The sequence below is a fragment of the Tachypleus tridentatus genome, chromosome 12 (assembly GCF_004210375.1).
Source record: "Tachypleus tridentatus isolate NWPU-2018 chromosome 12, ASM421037v1, whole genome shotgun sequence".
NCBI lineage: Eukaryota > Metazoa > Arthropoda > Merostomata > Xiphosura > Limulidae > Tachypleus > Tachypleus tridentatus.
Window position 1 is genome coordinate 40,608,785 of NC_134836.1, and position 21,097 is coordinate 40,629,881.

General features: G+C 34.1%; 1 protein-coding gene across 1 annotated transcript in view; it reads left to right on the forward strand.

Annotated features, from left to right (window-relative positions):
- Positions 1 to 312: 312 nt before the first annotated feature.
- Positions 313 to 21,097, forward strand: part of SPoCk (secretory pathway calcium atpase) — a 74,587-nt gene continuing 53,802 nt past the window's right edge. Inside the window, 3 exon segments of the mRNA XM_076468992.1 lie at positions 313 to 574; positions 11,143 to 11,358; positions 17,109 to 17,198. Of these exon segments, the coding sequence (XP_076325107.1) occupies positions 455 to 574; positions 11,143 to 11,358; positions 17,109 to 17,198 (426 nt within the window). The 5' untranslated portion in view covers positions 313 to 454.

Consider the following 21,097-nt stretch of genomic DNA (forward strand, 5'->3'; position numbering starts at 1 on the left):
TTCATCAAACATGTCCTGGGTAAAAAATGGTGTAGGTAAAAGTGTTAATACCCTTACAAGCCGTTCTGAGATACATTTTTATTTCAAGTGCGTTTTTTGTCATCAAGAATTATTATTGACTCATTATAAGCTGATTTCATTATTTTTAACGGACTTAAAACGTTAAAATGAGAGTTCGATTCTCCTTGGTGGACTCAGCAGGTTTCATGATGTGGCTCTGCAAAAAGAAAATTCAAACATTATTTTAAAATAAAATATCATGTAATTATACCAGCGATCCCTTTAATACTACAACCAGGCAAGCCATGGTCTGGTGTCGTAAATGTAAGGGAGTTCATTCACCATGTTTTTACCGTGGTAAATTGAATAGGTAGTGTACTCTTGTGCTTGAAATTTTCACGTTTTCAAGATATAGCATTAAGAATGTAGAGTAGATAAAATAATTAACATCGCAATGAGCAGTGTAAGCGATGAATGTTTAAGGGAACTATTTGTTAAGAAGGAAGCAGATAAAAACGTAAAAGAATTTCTGGCTGAAGTAGGGCTTCATTTACCACCACAGAAGGAGATAAAGGTATTGTAATTAAGGTTTATCTAACTTCTGTAAGTTATAAGTGAAAATATAGGACTGTAAGAGTAAGTGAAGAGTTGCAAAGTAGCTGTATAAGTGTATCATATTGCTGCCAGTGTTGTATGATGTACCATCCATTAAACAGCGTGTATATGGGTTTTGTGCCATTTGGTACAAAATAAAATTAGTTTTAAATGTTGATCATTAATGCAATGGCCGTTGGAATATATTATTATATCGGATAGTACGAAATTTGTTAAACCATTATTTTTAAAATATGCTACTCACCAAAAGTAACTAGCGTGCCTTAAAATGATACTGGTTTTATTATTTTTAACGTAGTATTTGATTTAATAAGGCAAATCCAAAGAACATTAAACAGTGGCATCAAAGTGAGCCTCATGAGGGAAATTTATTGATTTTTTCAACAATTGAGTTTGGTTTCAGCTTTAAAAAATGATAGATATTATTGTAAATAAGGAAGTAGTAATGTTTATAACGTGCAAGAAGTTTCAAAAGAATTTGGTGGACTTGAAAGCATCCACACAATTTATGACTGAAAGTGGTCTCATCTTTGCAGCTGTTAGTAACAGTATTATTAGTTTAATGCCATGGTGGATTTCAGAATTATTATTAGATAAAAGGCCTCATTAGCAGTGTATATGGTAGATGTAGTGTTTGACCTATTTTTCTTTGCAATATGGTAAATGTACTGTGTTTTACATATAAAATGTTTTTATTTGCAGTATGGTAAATGTACTATGTTATACATATAACATGTTTTTCTTTGCAATGTGACAGATAGTGTGCTTGACAAATAAAATATTGTGTTTTCATTTATAAAGTCTGACAATACTGAAATGAAAAAGTTTTATCTCTTAAATATATATCCTAAGTATCTGAACAAAGTACTAAAATTGTGGAATAGGAAATGGGTAAATTAACAAATTATTTGTGAATTTAAAGTTGAGTAGAGTGTGGTTGTCATACTTGTTTAGAAAGCCCAATAGGGGTCTTATTTTAGTATATATGTGTACATTGTTTGCTGTGCTACTAATATTACTTTATTAATATGACCTTTAAACTACCATAATGGGGTCTTCAGGAGATGTAGTTTATTTACCAACCAACTCAATGGTAAGATTGTTATTTCTTTATTTATTGCTTTGTTTATTCTGAAAGCATAAATCTTCCTACAACTGTCTGTAAGCAGGGAAAGGTGAGGTAAATGTGGGACTTTGTGAGCTTGAGTGCACACATCTTGCTCTTTTATTTTATTTTAAATATTTTCTTATCTTACTTGTAATATTTTTCTTTATATGTGAGGCTTTGCAAGTGGACGATAAGACTGACAGACAGTGTATTTCTGCTGCTATGTATGTTTTGGTGCTGCAGCCATTTCCAAAAATAAGCCTCTATACCTTTTACTATAACCTGTACCCTGGTGACTTTGTTTTGCTGTGCAGTGTTATTGTTTAAGGCTTGTTTTATATTATAAATGTTTTATTTTCTTCTGTGTTTGATTTTGCTGTTTGTAATGCAGTTCTTTTTTATTTAAATATTAACTCCTTAGATAATGTTTACCTTGCATATAAGCACAAACACATGCACATAGGTAATTCAAAATTGTGTAGCTTATAAACTTGTTTGCCCAGAAGAAATGAACCAAAGTTTGAACTACCCATTTAAAAATACAAGTTATGAACTGATGACTTAATACTAAACACCAGAAAATTAAGGTGATAAACAATGTATTGAGTATTCTTCAAGTTACAGTTTTCACAGTTATCAAGAATCTTGATTTCAACTAATATTTCCCCTCGGTTTGAATTCCTGTATGTGGTGAGGGGACCTCCCAGGGAAGGTTCTGTTCTATCTGGTTACCTTCTCTGGGATCTAAACATCCACCCACGTGTTTGCTGTGCGTGATGAACCATGAAGGGGAGGAGAGGATTCTGGTGGTTGAGGGGTTCAACCCTAACACACCACTTTGGCCTTGAATTCCTGTAGATGGGCGGCCTTTGGGTGGCCCCCCTTGGGTTAATCAGCTGGTCCACTTGGGCTATAGTCAACCAAGTACCAGTGTTGGAAGTTTTCAACGGGTGATGTGGATATTGTCCCTGATGCTGGTGTTTGGGTATAGTGCTCACGAAACCCTGGCGTTGTTGCATTGTCCTTGCATGACATTCTAATGCATCCTCTCGTAGGGCTCCATGGTGGGTGGGGTCAGTGGGTACAGAAATTTTTCTCTTTTCCTATGGATACTCCTTAAAAAGATTTAAATAAAATAGTGAATAAACAGTCAATAGGTAAGCGACCACATCTTGAAGACTCTGAGCAGCAATCTTCAACATCTGTAATACACATACCTCATTTTCTTATATTACATTCGCTTTCAGAAAAACCTTTAGGGCAATTGTCCCCCTTTTTTATTCAGAAGGGACGAGAGGGTCTTACTGGCTCTCCAAAGTCAGTAAAGAAGCTTCGATCTGGAGACATATTAGTTGAAACATCTACAATCCAACACAGTGAATTCCTCTTGAATTAAATGGCAATTGGGGATATACCTATTGAGGTTACCCCTCATGCTACCTTGCATTCATCATGAGGAGTTATTGTTGAGAGGGGATTTGAAGAACGTCCCCGAGTCAGAGATTCTTGCTGGTCTCTCCACTCAAGTAGTTTCTGCATTGAGGTGCATCTCCACTCGCAAAGATGGAGTTACACTGCCAACAGATACCCTTGTTTTGACATTTACATCATCATGTGAATCTGCCACCATCAAGACAGGTTATCTAATTTGCAGGGTACGGCCATACATTCCAAAACCTCTCCGATGTTTCCAATGTCAGAGGATCGGCTACTCAAAGACATCATGTTGTGGTTCCCTGACATGTGCTTGTTGTGGTGGCAAGGACCATGATGCCTATGAATGTGACATGGACTCACATTGCATCAACTGCAATGGTACTCACCCTTCCTACTTTTGTTCTTGCCCAAAATGATTGGAGGAAAAAGAGGTGCAGTGTTTGAAAACGACTCATAACATTAGTTATCCTGAGGCTCGGAAATTCCTGCCCACCACTCCATCTCGGACATATGCTGCTGCACTTCGTTCCACAACTACACTGGGAGTGCAGACAGATCTCTCTGTGCCTCTAAGAGAATCATTTTCAAAACAAATGAAAAGGCTTTTGACCTCCATGGTTAAAAAAGTTGATCAATCGACTTTCACACCCATCTCTGTTCCTCCCATACATTCCAACAAACCTCAAGATCCACATCCTTCAGTTTCAAATACAGGCATTTCTTCTGATACATCTTTTTTCTCCCACCTCAAGAGGCAAAACAATCATTCATTCATATCCTCAGTCACTGGAATCCCTTTCCAATAACAAAGACCTGCCCAATCGACCCAGGGCAGGATCCATGGAGGTTGAAAGACCTTTTCTGACTAAGGACAGTAAGGAAAAAAGACGTGGTCATAAACAGAAGGGTTCTCCAGCCACTTCGCCTACCCATCATTAAAAATGGCCACCTTGATACAATGGTAATGTCAAGGCTTACATTCTAATCTGGATGCTTTCAAAACACTGATTGCTTCTTACCATCCTGAATGTCTTTCCTTACAAGAAACATTTCTAAAACCTGCTGATACAGTCACCATTCGGCAGTTTTCTCTGTACAGAAATGACAGGCTGTGTGATGGACGAGTACATGGAGGGGTGGCACTATTGGTTGATCAGCATGTGCCCACCCTGTCTTTGTCACTCAGCACACCCTTGGAAGCCGTAGCCATCCGTGTTTCCTTGGGTCATACCATCACTGTTTGTTCTCTCTACCTGTCCCCTGGAGAGACATATGATCAATCAGACCTTGATGCTCTCGTTGAACAGTTGCCACCTCCCTTTCTACTCCTGGGGGACTTTAATGGACATTATCTCCTCTGGGGAAGTGCTGTTATTGATGGGAGGGGTCACTCTGTAGAGCATATGCTCTCTGATCACAAACTTTTTCTTTTCAATACTGGTTCTTCCACTTATTTTCATGCACCTAGTCAGATTTTTACCGCTATTGATCTCTTAGTTTGCTCCCCGTCATTATTCTCCCATTTTTCATGGAGGGTTGACAAAAATCCACTAGGCAGTGATCATTTTCCTATACTTTTGAGGGAGACTGGCCGTGATTGATGCCACCCTACTCGCGTACCCCGGTGGAAGCTGGATCAGGCAGACTGGTCCACTTTCACTGCTCTCGCAGAACTTGATCCTGCCATTGTGAATCAGTCATCAATAGACAACTGTGTGGCAGCGGTAACTGGCTGTATTATACAAGCAGCTGTTCAGTGTATTCCTAAAACCTCAACATGTTTTCCACAATATCCTCGTCCATGGGGGAATCCTGCTTGCCACTTAGCATGGAAGGCTCAAAAATGGGCTTGGGATACTTTTCGTAGATATCCCACACTTTCGAAAATCGTCACTTTCCAACGGGCCTGTGCACATGCTAGGTGGGTAAGACGTCAAAGCCAGAAGGAATCTTGGATTAAGTTCACAACTAGCATATCTTCTACCACCAGTTCCAAGGTCATATGGGACAGGATTCAGAAGGTCAATGGGCACTACAATTCTATTTTACTCTGGTCAGTAGGTGGCTGATGTTCAGAGCATCGCTGATACTCTAGGTAAAAGCTTTTGCCAGGTATTTAACACTTCTGCTTGTTCCTCCACCTTCTTGGCCATCAAGACTCGGGCAGAACGTTCACCTTTTTCCTTTTGAACTGACTGTCTCTTTGACTATAATTGTCCCTTTACACTGGTGGAACTGAAAATGGCTCTTCATTGATCCAGCAGTACATCTGTTGGACCTGATGATGTACACCATGACATGCTGTGCTATCTCTCTCCTGCTTCTCTTGATATTCTTCTAATGGTTCTCAACCGGATCTGGCAGGAGAATGTTTTTCCTAATGCCTGGCACCAGGCTATTATCTTACCTTTCTCTAAGCCTGGAAAAGATTCCAATATTCCTTCAAACTACTGTCCAATTGCTTTTACGAGCTGTCTCTGTAAGACCTTAGAGAGGATGGTTAATGCTTGTCTTGTTTGGTTTCTTGTATCAAACCACCTCCTCTTGCCCACCCAGTGTGGGTTCCGACAACAGCACTTCACCACGGACCACCTAATTTGACTTGAAACATCAATCAGAGAAGCCTTTCTCAAATGACAACATCTTGTATCAATATTCTTTGACATTGAGAAGGCTTGTGACACAACATGGAGGTATGGAATTTTGTGAGACCTCCACGTATATGGGTTACGTGGCCATTTACCCATGTTTATTAAAATTTTTTTAATGGACAGGAGATTCCAAGTTTGTGTGGGTTCGACACTTTCCTGTTCTTTTCTACAGGAACTTGGGGTCCATCAGGGCTGTGTTTTGAGTGTCACACTTTTCATTATAAAGATTAATGCCATCGCTGAACAACTCCCTCTCACTGTTGCAAACGGGCTCTATGTCAACAACTTTCACATCTTGTGTCAGTTGTCGAACATGAGATATATTGAGTAACAACTACAAACTGCTCTCAATCATGTACTGAAGTGGATCATGGCGAACATGTTTAATTTCTCTCTTTCTAAAACCATTTGCATGCACTTTTTCTGCCAACAGGATATTCACCCTGATCCTGAACTCTGTATTGGTGAAGTTTCGCTGCCAGTGGTCCCTGAGACCAAGTTCTTGGGGCTTATCTTTTACCGTAAGCTGACCTTTATACCACACTTAAAGCAGCTACAGGTCAAATGCATAAGAGCACTGAACATTCTCCATGTCCTCTGTACCGCCAGTTGGGGAGTGGATCGATGTTCTATGTTACAGATATATCATGCTCTTATTAGATCGAAACTCGACGATGGATCAGTGGTCTATGGCTCTGCCAGATCCTCAGCCTTAAAGATGCTAGACCCCATTTATCATCAAGGACTTTGACTCTGCACTGGGGCTTTCCGCACCTCCCCAGTTCAGAGCTTACACATGGAATCTCATGAACCTTCTCTGCACCTTTGCCATTTGCAACTATCTTTACTATATTCTTCAAAACTTTGTTCCTTACTGAAGCATCCCACTTGGGGATATGTTTTTCTTCCTTGGAGGGCCATACTTTTTCAGAACAGACCATCTGCCATTCATCCTCTTGGCCTTCGCATCCAGGCGCAATTGGATGAGTTGGGTCTGTCCTTGGATAACATTGCAGAATCTACTGGTCAGCCCATCCCACTATGGTTTATTACAGTCCCCAAATTGGAAGTACTGAACATCTTTCGAACAATTTTTCCTTTTCAATTTATAAGGATGGTTCCAAATCAGGTAACTCTGTGGGCTCTGCCATGGTTTTGTGGTTGCACACAGAATCCCCTCTACAGCTTTTGTGTTCACTGCTGAACTGTATGCCATTTCTCTTGCCCTGGATCATATTGAAGCTAAGCAGTACTCCAACTACACTATTTATACTGACTTGCTTAGTTCTCTACTAGCCCTGGAATTTCTTCACGTTAGCTCACACCCTGTTCTCGCTGATATTCAAAACCGACTGGCCCATATCTCATTAACATCTACTTCTATCCAGATTTTCTGGATATCAGGCTATGTTGGTATTCGCGGGAACGAGCTTGCAGACACGGCAGCTAAATCTACCTGCTCTGGCACTAACACCACTGTTCCTATTCCGTACATGGACTATGGTCCTGTATTCAAGGCTCGGCTCCCTGCCAGCTGGCAGTCGACTTGGAGTGAGCAACGCGACAACAAGCTTTTCAAATAAAACCCTTTATTGGGCTTTGGCCATCTAGCTTCCATAAGGTTCAGAAGGAGGAAGTTGTTCTCACTAGACTATGCATTGTTCACAGTTTTTTAACTCATCCTTTTCTTTTATCTAGAATTGTTGCACCAGTGTGTAGTTTGTGTAACACTCAAACCACTCTAAGCCACATTTTACTTTCTTGCCATCGTTACGACTCTCAGTGACTGCACTATTTTAAACATGTTCTGTCCCAAGGTTTGTCCATAACATTAGACAGTGTTATCAGTGATGGTGACATTGTCTACCTTGATAAAGTTTTTAGTTTTTTAATGCTTTTTTTAATGTCATTTAAGTGTTTGATATTTATTTATCACACCTTTTTAATTGTGGTTTCCTCTCAATCTCTCTAGTTTGATTTGAAATTGGAAAATGGCCATGACATTAAATAACTCGACACCAGGACTGGAAAGGCCAACTTCAGGTGACTAACACTGCTGTTTGAACTATCCGTTTGAACTACCTGTTGGTCGTCCTGGCGATTTATTATTACAATTTTGCTGCATGTCTTTTAACACTTTTATTACTTTACTTTTTGATACTGGCCATAATGACACACAACCTAGATCCAGGACTGGAAAGGAAACTTCAGGTGACTGACGGTGGTTCTTGTACTTACCTGTTAGTTTTCCTGGTAGGTTATGATCATTACCATTATGTTACAGAAAGTCCTTTATAACTTCTATTACTGTAGTTTCTCTCTTAACATTGTAGACTGGATGTTAACATTGGTTTTATGCCATTTGTGTCTTTTAATTGCTGTTTTGTTTTTTTCTTCTTTTCTTTTTATGTATTTTACTACATTTACTTTACTTTTACTTTTTTACTGGACATTTGGTTAATCATTATTATGATTTTGCTATATGTCTTTTAACACTTTTCTTATTTTACCTTTTGATAATGGCTGTAATGACACATAACCTGGAACCAGGACTGGAAAAGCCAACATTTATTGTAAATAAATGTACATTATTACATTTTTGATAATGGCTGTAATGACACATAACCCGGAACCAGGACTGGAAAAGCCAACTTCAGGTGACTGACGGTGGTTCTTGAACTTACCTGTTAGTCTTCCTGAAGGGTTATGTTCATTACCATTATGCTAGAGTAAGTACTTTACAACTTCTCTTACTCTGCTTTCTCTCTTGACATTGTAGACTAGGTGTCAACATTGGTTTTATACTTTTTCTGTTTTTCAATGCTGTTTTGTTTTACCTTCATTTCCTTTCATGAAGTTTACTATATTTACTTTTTTACTGGACGTTTGGTGTAGATAGCGTTGCTGCTTTGTGCCATAAAATGCTAAATCAACCAACCAACTAACAAACTTGAGTAAAAGAGGTAATAAGTAAGTTTTTGAAGCCATATTATTTGTCCTTATTTCAGTACAATACTAAATTGTTTGATAACTTTGCTTTTTGTAAATTTTAATTGGTATTTTAACTTGTATTCATAAACTATCTATGATCTGCAAAATATTTGTGGTAATTTTCATGCCCTTTGCTCAGACTTTCCCATTCTTCCATTTTTGCACACATCATTTAAATTATGCTTTCTTGCAGGCATTGTGTTAGAAAAATAAATCCTAGTTTGTTTTAAGAAAATTGCAGTCAGGCAAACAAACTCACATACACAACCTTATTTTGTAAAACTATACATAAAATAAACAAGTCAACTAATGATGTGTAATATCATATAGAGTAAGAAACAGTTATTATTGTTCAGTGTATAATGTGTTTTTGAATTTAAACAGTAACTCAAAAATGAATAAAACCCTTACTAAAGAAAAAGTAGCTAAAATGGGTTTATAGATGTATATGAAACAAACTTATTGTAAAGTAAATGTGTTCACAGATGTATATGAAGCAAACTTATTGTAAAGTAAATGTGTTCACAGATGTATATGAAACAAACTTATTGTAAAAGTAAATGTGTTCACAGATGTATATGAAACAAACTTATTGTAAAGTAAATGTGTTCACAGATGTATATGAAACAAACTTATTGTAAAGTAAATGTGTTCACAGATGTATATGAAACAAACTTATTGTAAAGTAAATGTGTTCACAGATGTATATGAAACAAACTTATTGTAAAGTAAATGTGTTCACAGATGTATATGAAACAAACTTATTGTAAAATAAATGTGTTCACAGATGTATATGAAACCAACTTATTGTAAAGTAAATGTGTTCACAGATGTATATGAAGCAAACTTATTGTAAAGTAAATGTGTTCACAGATGTATATGAAACAAACTTATTGTAAAGTAAATGTGTTTTTAGATGTGTATGAAACAAACATATTGTAAAGTACATGTGTTTGTAGATGTGTGTGAAACAAACATATTGTAAAGCATGTGTTTATAGATGTGTGTGTGTGTGTGTGAAACAAATGTATTGTAAAACATATGTTTATAGATGTGTGTGAAACAAACGTATTGTAAAGCACGTGTTTATAGATGTGTGTGAAACAAACGTATTGTAAAGAATGTGTTTATAGATGTGTGTGTGTGAAACAAATGTATTGTAAAGCACGTGTTTTATAGATGTGTGTGTGTGTGAAACAAATGTATTGTAAAGTAAATGTAATATTGTTACGAATATAAACTTCTGTTGATAAATATGTAAATAGATTTAAAAAAAATGAAAAGTGTAAGGTTGTGAATGAACTGAGCATGTATATTTTAGGCCTAAATAAATTGAGAAAGCCCTTAAAAATTGTATTTATGTATATATTTTTTTTCATCACCTGAAGAGTTGTTCATCCGAAGAATCACCACCTCAACACATGATTAATATAAGTTTTGTAATGAGGGTAGTAAAAATGCAGAAAGTCAAATTTTGTGTTTCACACATTAACATAAATTTTAAAATTAATATTGGCAGTATTGTAAAATACACAGTATTTATTGTAATTTACCAAAAAATCACCACCCCAGATTGTCCACTTGGAGAAGCACCATTATGTCAAATGTTTAGGTGGCAGTTGTTTATCTGATCTTTTTTGTAAGTAATTACACACAGGTTGAGTGTTGTTTTTAGGAAATACTGTGCAAATTTGAAAACTAAACTTGAAATCAAAGCCAGATGACTAAGCAATTAAAAAAAAAGTGCTTTGGTTTTGAATTAAAAACTGATATAGAATTTGAACTTCTTGTACAAATACCTTTCTGACAATTTGAGATTTATAGTGTTTGATCAAGAAATATTTTAGAAAAGTACCAGACATGTAAATGCAAGCATATTATTCATATAGCAGAATGTGAGGGGCTGCATTTAACTTGGTTTTGATATTATGATTTAATTGTTTACATGAATGGAGTTATGCATTCAGTAGACAAAATTATTATATTTGTATGTTGATTTAATGTAACGATGATTAGTGCATTCAAAGAATGATTTACTAAACTTTCACTTCCTTTGAGAAGCTCTAGAACATTGAAATTAAAGTAAATGAAGAAAATATGGATGTCAGTGTGAATGAATAATGTTGATTTAAATATTAATTCCTTTCTGTATCATAAGTTAAATGGATAAACCTCTGGGAAACTTTAAGTATCTTTAGTAGTTTAATAATTATTACTGGAGATCAACACAACAGTTGCATACTAAACACTTAGCAAGTAATTTTTGTGGAATCCACAGTAATTAATTATCTTTTTTTGCTGTTATTTAATTTCTAAAGATTTTTTTTTTCCTTCTTCAAGTGTGAAAGAGAACCAGTAACACCACCATCTGCAACAAAAAATATGGTTCCTTATGATGCATGCAGTGTTCCATACGAAGATATAGCAGAACAACTTAAGACTGATTTATGGCGTGGTCTGACATGGAGTGAAGCCCAAAACCGTCTGTTGTTATATGGTTATAATGAGTTTGAAGTAAAACCAGATGATCCTTTATGGAAGAAATATATTGAACAGGTAAATAAAATAATTTACTGAAAGTGAATACAACTTTAGTGTATGATTGAAATTTCATTGTGCCATTTTTCTAAAGCTCTCTATATAAATAATGTAGTTTTAACAACAGGAATTAAAATTTAAAGTGCAACATAATTTGGTGAATTTGTGGTATTGCAACACACTAAGATTTTCTTTTAATAAAGTTATTTAATATGCCAGTTTTCACCACATTCTCTCTCATTCACAGTTACTACACATATCAGTGTGTTCTTTTGTGCAGTTGCAATTGCATGTACAGTTAACATAAACATAAAATTTAAAAACAACAATAAAGGTATTCATTCATATTGGCTGCTCATCTAATAAACATTTAGAAAAGAACAAAAGATTGAAAACAAACTTAACAGTAGACATAATGCTGTATTTAACTATTTAGTTTCAAATGTATTGAACATTGATGTGGACACTTTTTTTTGTTATATGGTTGTAGCAGTGCACAAAATGTATACACTAACTTCTCATTATCTTTAATTTTATTGTAAAAGTACTAATTTTTTAAAGTATCCTTCTCATTAATTTGTGGATGTAATTTTTTTTAACATGATTTGACACAACGTAACTTTATGGAGAACAAGGAGTCTATTGTACATTCAAGTTGTTCCATCAACTAAATTAAATCACGTCCTCACACAGAATAAGTTATTGTTTTACTCTGAAGCTCATGTGAACTGCCAAAGGTATTTGCAAGCTTCCAGCCTTGGAAAAGCTCCCACCTAACTTCATGTGAAACCATGTGTATTTGCACCTCTGCATGGAGAAATAATCAGTCTAACTGAACCATAAAAAAAAAAAAAGAAATTATAAAAAATTACACATTAACTGAGGGAGTAGCAAACACATGGTAAAATCTTCCAAGACCCATTTGCCCCCAACTATATTTTTAGGCCATCCCAAATTTTAAAACTGCTGAAAAATAAATCTGAATTGTGTATTTCTATAAATGTAAATAAAATCAAGCATTTGAAGTAATTCACCCTTTATCCAATAAACCACTTGCTCAACACTAAAAGGTACGTAAGAAAAAAATGAAAGTATGAAATTAGTAGGGTAGTGTAACACACTGTGCTGTACAAAAAAGGAAATCTCTAACAGTGAAAATAAAATATAGAATGCATAAAATTAAATATTCAAGAAAGAACATCTACGTCCTTTGAGACTGTTAGTAAACAACAGTAATAATAAAAATACTTTCCAAAATATACCTCTTATAGCTATTACTCAAATGTCATGGTTTTTCCTTGAGATGTATTTCTGTACATGATGAGGGGATCTCCCAGATAGTTCTGTGCTTTCAGTCTACCTCCTGGGATCTAAACATCCATCCATATGGCACAGAAGACTCAAAAAACAGGCCTGGAATACCTTTTGTAGGTATCCCACACTTTTGAACCTCATTTCTTTTCAGTGGACATGCTGGGTAGGTCAGACATCAAAGTTAGAAGGAATCTAGGATTAAATATAGATCTAGCATCTCTTCTACCATGAGTTCCAAGATCATATGGGACAAGATTTGAAAGATATCAGTGGATAGTATATTTCTGCCCCCTTTCAATCTTGCTCTCTGATGGTTAGGAAGTTGCTGATGTCCAAAGCATTGCTGATACTCTGCAAAAGCTTTTTTCATGCATCTAGCACTTCTGCTTTAACCACTACCTTCTTAGTGATCAAGACACGGGGAGAACGATTGCTTCTTTTCTTCCAGGCTGATCATCTCTATGACTTTAATTGCCCCTTTATTCTCATGGAACTTTAGCATTAAACATTTTTTAATGGACCAGCAATTCCAAGTTTGTGTGGATTTGACACTTTCCTGTTCTTACCCCCAGGAACTTGGTATCACACAGGGCTGTATCTTGAGTGTCACACTTCATTATAAAGACTAATTCCATCAGTGGACAACCTCCAATACAGTTGCAAACCTCTTCTATGTCGATGAATTTCACATCTCATGTCAGTCATTGAACATGAGGTTTACATGAATGGCAGCTACAGATTGCCCTTAATCATTTACTGAAGTGGACCACAGCAGATGGTTTTTACCTTTTCTCACTAAAACCATTTGCATGCATTTCTGCTGCCAATGGGGTATTCATTCTCATCCTGAGCTCTGCCTTGGAGAAGGTGTGCTTTCTGTGGCCCCTGAGACAAAATTCTTGAAGCTTATCTTTGACCAAAAGCTGACTTGTATTTCACACATGAAGCAGCTACATATAGGCAAATAGCTCAAAGTTCCTTTGCTCTTACAAGAAAAGTTACTTTACCTTGCTAAATGCTATTTCAGTCAATGATAATCATCACAGTCTTTAAATGATCTATGAAAAATGCAAAAGAAGCAAGTTTGGGATAAGCTGCCTTTGAATCATTTTTCTTGTGTTGATTCTTTGATTGTGTGATTTTGCTCACCACCACCAGGTGGAAGCATTTTTTTTACTCTAAAAAAATACTTCTGCTTCTTGAATTTTGGGGTTCTAAGGTGGAGTTCACATATATAGTTTTATGTTGAATCAATTGCTAGCATGCAAGTTGGTTAAAATATTTGATTTATACACTCCTCCCAGTTTTTATTTGAGTCTTGAATTTCATGTTATCCTACATGGGAGGCATAGTTCTGCCCCTACATTTGATTCCTGACTTCTAACATTAGCTCCTTGGTACATTGTTACTCAGAATACATTCTGTCTGCATCCAAGGTTTCTACTGCTTATTTGAATTGCCAGCATCATTGGTGATTATTGTACACCCTTAGGGGTGTTTTGGGTCTAAGTTGCAAGAATTTTTGATAACCCTAGCTATGGGTCCAGAAGTTTTATAGGTTCTTTGGTTAAAATTTGTCATTCAGTTTATACCTTCTCCAAACCCATCCTGTATGGTTTCTGTTTCCTGTAGTTTATCTGGATTCAGAGCTTATTTCTAGGGTTATCTGAGTCTGGGAGTAGTGAGAGAGTTGTGATAGTTCTTCAGAGTTTTTATTCCTGTTTGTTTTTGGTTCTGTTAAAACGAGATTGGCATCCAGTCATTAATCTTCCTTGTCTGTACCAATGCTTATATTCTCCAAGGTTCATAAGTTTACTTCTTCCTCAATTTGCACTCTTTTTTTTTTTTTTTAATTGGAATTTTGTGTCCAACTTGTTTGTAATTGGCTCTTATTTGCACTTGCCTTAGCAGTGAAGTCCCACAAGCTTCAAGTCAGAATACCAAATGCACAAAACCATAATTCTTATTAAATAGATATAATCAACTTTCAAATACGGTTACACTGCTACAAGATAAGTGCAAGTGTTAGTTGTGAATGTACCAAACTGGCTAGAGAATGTAAAAAAGAAAAGAAAAAGTGCATTAATTTCCTTTCACTAGTTCAATATGAAACCCCTATAAGCTAAAAAATCAAATTAAACTAAAAATATAAGCTCTACATGTTAAAGTGAAACAACTGAAGTTTTAAGGTAAAAACATACTTAACCCAAACATTTTGAAAGACCACACAGAATTTATGAAAACAACCATGCCCAAAAATTCTAAATCTAAAAATCCCTACAAAATGTGCCTAACAGTGAAGAACCTGGCTTTGAATACAGTATACAAGCAAAGCTGAGTTACTCACATTATTATGTGTTCAAATGTAAGGATTTGGAAACCATAGATCAATACATGATTCATAGTAAATAAAGACAGCCTTCTATTCCAGGACATCAGGAATAAAGTCACAGCTTGTTTCCAGCAAAAAAAAAACAACTAACAAACTTGTTTAATGACCAGTTAGTGGACCCTTATGCAGCTATAGTAAGGAAAAGATGAATTACTTACTTGAGCATGCTCTGCATGCAAATGGAACAGAGAGAAAATGTTTTGTTTTAAATTTCTGTACTCAGGGTGTAGAAACACATGGTTATATCTTGTAATACATCATGCATGTAAAAGGTTAAATTCCTCTAAGTTCGACTTCTGTTCTTATAGTTTACACACTTTTTTCTCTGTCTCCTTTATTTTATTTAGGATAGTCTCAATTTTCTTTAATCTACAAACTGTACAAACAATTGGCACCTCTTTATTACTAGTTTTTTTTGTTTTTAACGTGTACATCAGACCTGATTTCTCAAATGAAGCACACTTATGTTACACCCTTCAAACTATAGGCCCTTCACAACTACATGTTTATTTATGAATGAATAAATAACATCTTAAATAATGTAAGTACAACTTGCTTATTGAAAATGCTATTAACTATAATTGCTTAGGACTAAATATATTGTTATTTTATAACTACTCTGTTGTCACACTACAGTAATTAACTTGGTCTTTAAAATACAGAAATGACAGATAACTAGCATTTATGTGACATTTATGTACTGTTTATTAAGACTACTTTATAGCCTACTGATAAGTTGAATTACAGAAAAAAAGTGACTGTACACTTGTTAAGCTTAATCTAATTTTAATAGTTAGTAATACTTGCACAACAATCATAATTTTAAAGTTTAATGCTACTGATACCGTTTATTAATTTTATTAAACCTGCTTGTAATTATTCACACAAATTTGAACAGTATAGTAAATTTATGGTCTATACCATAAGAATTTGAACTGTTAACTTTTAAGATATCGTTTAGCTTTAGTAATGCTGAAACAAAAATGGATTTTACTATTCAGTAAAAACAATGAAAATGTTATACATTGTTTTGTATATTTGCTTACTAGAAATTAAAATTTATTACAGTATAAGTAGCAAAATATTCAGGCACACTGGAGGGTCTTTAAGAATACTAAATAAATCTAATAAATTGGCTTCTTCCACAAGATTGTCCATTCAGGATTATACAAACTGCCAAGATGATTGTGTCGTTACATATCCAGTATAATATCTATCTTGTATCATATTGCAATCAACTTTGTTGTGTCACAATCAGTCCTAATTATGTGTCACAACCAGTCCTAATTATACTTTTTTTTCAATTGTACTTTCAGTTTCTCTCTTCTTTTTTTTCTTTTTTTTTTATAATTATAAAATTATAATTATATTTATAATTATATTTAGTGCCTATTTTCTTTGTTTACAGATTTAAGGAACAGATTTATTACTTCCCACAAATATTTGTATTTGAGCTGTCTTATCCAGAAAGTATATTATCTGACTATAGACTACTAGAATTCATCATGCTTCACACACTCACTATATTGGTGGGTGCGATGAAGTCAGAGGAAAGTGATGTAGTTTCATTTGCTCTACGAATCATGATGATGAAAGCATTCCAAGATATAAGCATTATGTACTGTAATGAATAACCAGCTTTAGTTGGTGTTGTTAATTAAGATACTGTTATTGTATGGCTGACTACGGTACTGTAATGGGTGATGAAACATGCAAAAAAAAAAGTTTTGGTAGAAATGTTATGAAGCATGAAATTAATACACCATAAAAATTTAAAATGTTACCCAGTAGAAAAGAAGATCAGTTAATTGTTCATTGTGAGTATTCAGACTAGTGAAAACAGTATATGAATAATAAACTTAATGTATCATCCTCCTTTGTCTTCACTCATATCATACTAACATCAGTCTTCCTGTATATGGTTCATATAGTGCAAGTCTGATTTCTTTCATGCAGTAATTAACAAACAAGTTTTTGTTTTTTTGTATATTTAACTCAGCTAAACATACTAGTTTTTACATGTGTTTATGTTTGATTAATTATCATTAATTGTGTTTTCCAGTTCAAGAATCCTCTTATAATGCTGTTACTGGCATCAGCTGTTGTCAGTATTTGTATGCAGCAGTTTGATGATGCTTTCAGCATTACAGCTGTAAGTATTCTCAAAACTGTTTTTTTTGGCTTTTGGATTAAGTATACACTTTAAAAACATGTTTCTTAAGAAAAACTGTTTCTAACAAGCTTTTTGAATCATATTGAAAAAAAAATGAAATTATTGAGGGTTGTAAGTTTAGGATAAGAAAGTGAAAAAGTTAATGATTTCACCTTGTAGCAGTATTTTATTAAAATCTACCATATTCTTTAAAATTAAACTGTCAAGACCAAGACTATTTTTTGTATGCCATGAAAAATATAAAAAGTGATAGTTACACTAGGATATAAGATAAATCTTAATGAGACAATTGGATTATGTTTCAAGTCTTTAATGTGCATGTTATATTAAAATATTAGTCCATGTAAGCCAAATCATGACTTAACATTGTTTATTTTAATCCAAGATGTAAGTTAGGTAGGTTAGATTTTTTCCCACTGATTTAATTAGTTTTTTCATATACATATGATGCTTTGAAAACAAACTTAAAGTGTAAAAACTTTGAAACTAGTTTTTGCATGTACAAAATATCAGCGATGTTTAAAGTGGGAAATATGTAATCAGCTGGAACCATAATACTATTTAGCTAAACCAAGTATACACACACAGAGAGAGAAAGACTTTGTTTGCCAAGGCCAAAGAACAACATGAATGTATTATATATTGCTTGGTTTATAATGTTAATACACCTTCATACCATGTAGAGAAACAGGTAGTTTTATGAGTGTAAGTTAAATGAGAGCACCTTCTTCACCTAAGAATTCTTAGAACATTGTTTTCGATGTAATTGAGTTTTTGCTCATTTTGAATCTCATACAAGGAATAAAAATTTAGAAAAATCATTAGTACCGTAGAAAATTGTATTTAAAGAAAAGGTATATCTCCAAATCAGAGATTGGAGCCTAATGATAAAATCATAGCTAGGAAAAAATGTTTGTGGATAATTTCCATCATAGTTAGTCTTAACACGATTTATCATTTTATAGTTCGTTTGATGTATGATATTGCAGTTGTGATTGATAAAGAAATATCTTTTGTAGAAAAAATCACAGAGAAATAAAAGCATAATATTGATCATTTTATAGTCAGTCATATAAAGTTATATTCTAGCAAAAAAAACTGCTATTTGTTGGGCAACTTTTACTTAAATAATAGCTTGAATGGGCAAATGAGAATAATTGAAAATGAATGTGAAAAGATATATGTATAATTGAAGATAAAAGTGTTAGATTTTTTTGTATATATTAAATGAAATATTCTCATTTCACTAGAGAAATATTGACTTTTTTATTTTTGGTATAGCCAAAATGTTATGTGTCAATGATCATAAAAATTGAAGCTAATTAAGGTATTTTATTGGATAGTTTTCCAAGAATGTAGGAAGATGTAAAAGTCTGTAAATGAAATGTAAAATAAATCTAAGAGTTTTTGATAGTTTCTTTAAAAACAAATCTTAAATAAATCTATTTGAATTCCAAAGCTGACAATTCATGTGTGTACCAGATATGAAAATATATTAATTTAGAGATGATAAATATTAAGTAGAAAGTTCATGTCAAGCTCAAACACTTTTTTCCAGTAAATATGGTTTTGATACATAAAAAAACAAATCATATTTCAGATCCATTGAATCAATGCATCTAGATATTTTGGTTTTAAGTTATTTTAAAAAGAACTGAACAAAAAAATAAATACATTTCAGATATTCTTTTAGAGCTTTATTGAAATAACTTTGTATGATAAATGTAGAATGAAAAACATGCTTATTTAAAAATTGTGGTTGAAAAGAAAAAGGAAAGAAATTATAAATTTATCACCTTATCTATTAAAATCTATGTTTAGTGGAAAACATTTCAAGTAGGTAGGAGTTAGAGACAATTTAAAGTTTAAATTATTTCAAACAGAGCACTTTTGCTTTTATGTCATAAACAGTCCTATTAAAGGAATAAAATATTCAGTTAGAAACAAATATATTTTTAATAGCTTTACAATATTACACATTAGTACATAGAGAAGCTAAAAAAGAAATGTTTCAATAATATAAGAACATTGAAAATTTTCTGAAATTCACCTTTTAATTTCAACTGTAGAATGGGTAGCACATTTATTGCAATCATGTTTTATTTTGTATACATATGTAATAATGCTTGGAATGTGTTCCAGGGGGGAGTAATAGTTTGTTTTATGTAACATAACGTTATGGACAACAAAGGACCTATTGATCGATCTCGGCTGTCCCATCTTTTGAGCAAACTAAAACTATTAAATAAATAAATTAAAAAAAAAACAGCTCTTATTATTCATATGTATGTATCAAGCTTTCTTTTAGACACTGAAATTTACTGTCTCCACAACATTTGAAGGCAACCCATTCCATAGACTAACCACCCTATTTGAAAAATAAGATTGTCTCAGCTGAAGACGGTTTCTACCTTGCCTAAGTCTACATCTGCATTCCCCAGTTCTATAATTCTAGCTGCTAAGTATGAAAAATGCTGATGCATCAACATTATCAGTTCCTTTTACAATCTTAAACACTTCAATCAGATCCCCTTTAACTCTTCTTTTTTCAAGAGAAAACAATTCTAAGGATCTTAATCTCTCCTAATATGACAACCCTTCCATTCCATACCATTTTATAAACCCTTCTCTGAACCCTTTCCTACAATTCAATGTTCTTTGTAAGGAAATCAACCCATGAATGAACACAATACTCCAAATGTGGCTACCAATAAAATTATAATGTCTTTAGACTTCAATATTTCTGAGATACAACCTAAAACCCTATTTGTCCTACCACAAGCAAACGACAACACACTGCTTGGATAGCTTAAGAAAACTGATCAGCCATTACACCAAGATCCTCTTCTTTCATGACATTAAGGCTATTGCCATCCGAAACATTATAATTCAAATTATGATAACTCACATTAAGTATTTTACATTTATCATAATTAAAACCTATCTACCATTTATTTGCTCAACTCACTAAATGATTTAAATCCTTTTGTAAAGCAACATCATCTTCACAGCCAACAACACCAGATATCTGGATATCATCAGCAAATTTAAGTAATGTCTTGAGAATTTCTTCATCTTTGTCATTAAGCTAAATCAAAAATAGTAGTGGTCCTGAGACTGAGTCCTGAGGTCCACTGCTTGCAACACTTGTCCAGTTTGGCTGAACATTTTTTGTAATAACCCTCTGCTTTCTTCCATTGAGCCACTCTTCTATCCAGTTAACTAATTTATTTCCCACACGTATATAGATGTTTCTTTACAAGCCTTTTATGTGGCATTTTGCTAAATGCTTTCTGAAAAATCGAGATACACCAAAGCTTCACCCTCAGCCTCATCTACCTATACAGTAACATTTTCAAAGCATAACAGAATATTTATAAGACATGTTGACTATGTGATAAAATTCTAAACATTATTAAATCACTTTGCAAAATATTTTTATCAGACTTTCTTAAACTTTTTCCACAACTGATGTAAGACTAATAAGCCTATTATTACTGGGACAACTTTTACTATCTACCTTGAAAGTAGAAGTGACATTAGTTAATATCCAGCCTGTTGGTATTTGTCAACTATTCAAGGACTTGATAAAAATTGTGGAAAGTGCCTCACATATCCAGTCATTGACCTCCTTTAAAACCCTCAGAGAAATATCATCTGGTCCAGGAGCCTTATCATTCTCTAAACTTCACAGTGTTATTTCAACAAGCTCATAAATTTTTCACTTGTCTTATTCAACTTTGCTTTTGTCTGTCAGCTGCTCAAGATGAGGAATACTGGTTCAGTCTTCATTAGTAAAACCTGAAGAAAAACCAGAATTTAATAACCTAGTCATCAGATACAAGACTTTCTTTATCATCCTTCAAAGGTCCTATCCC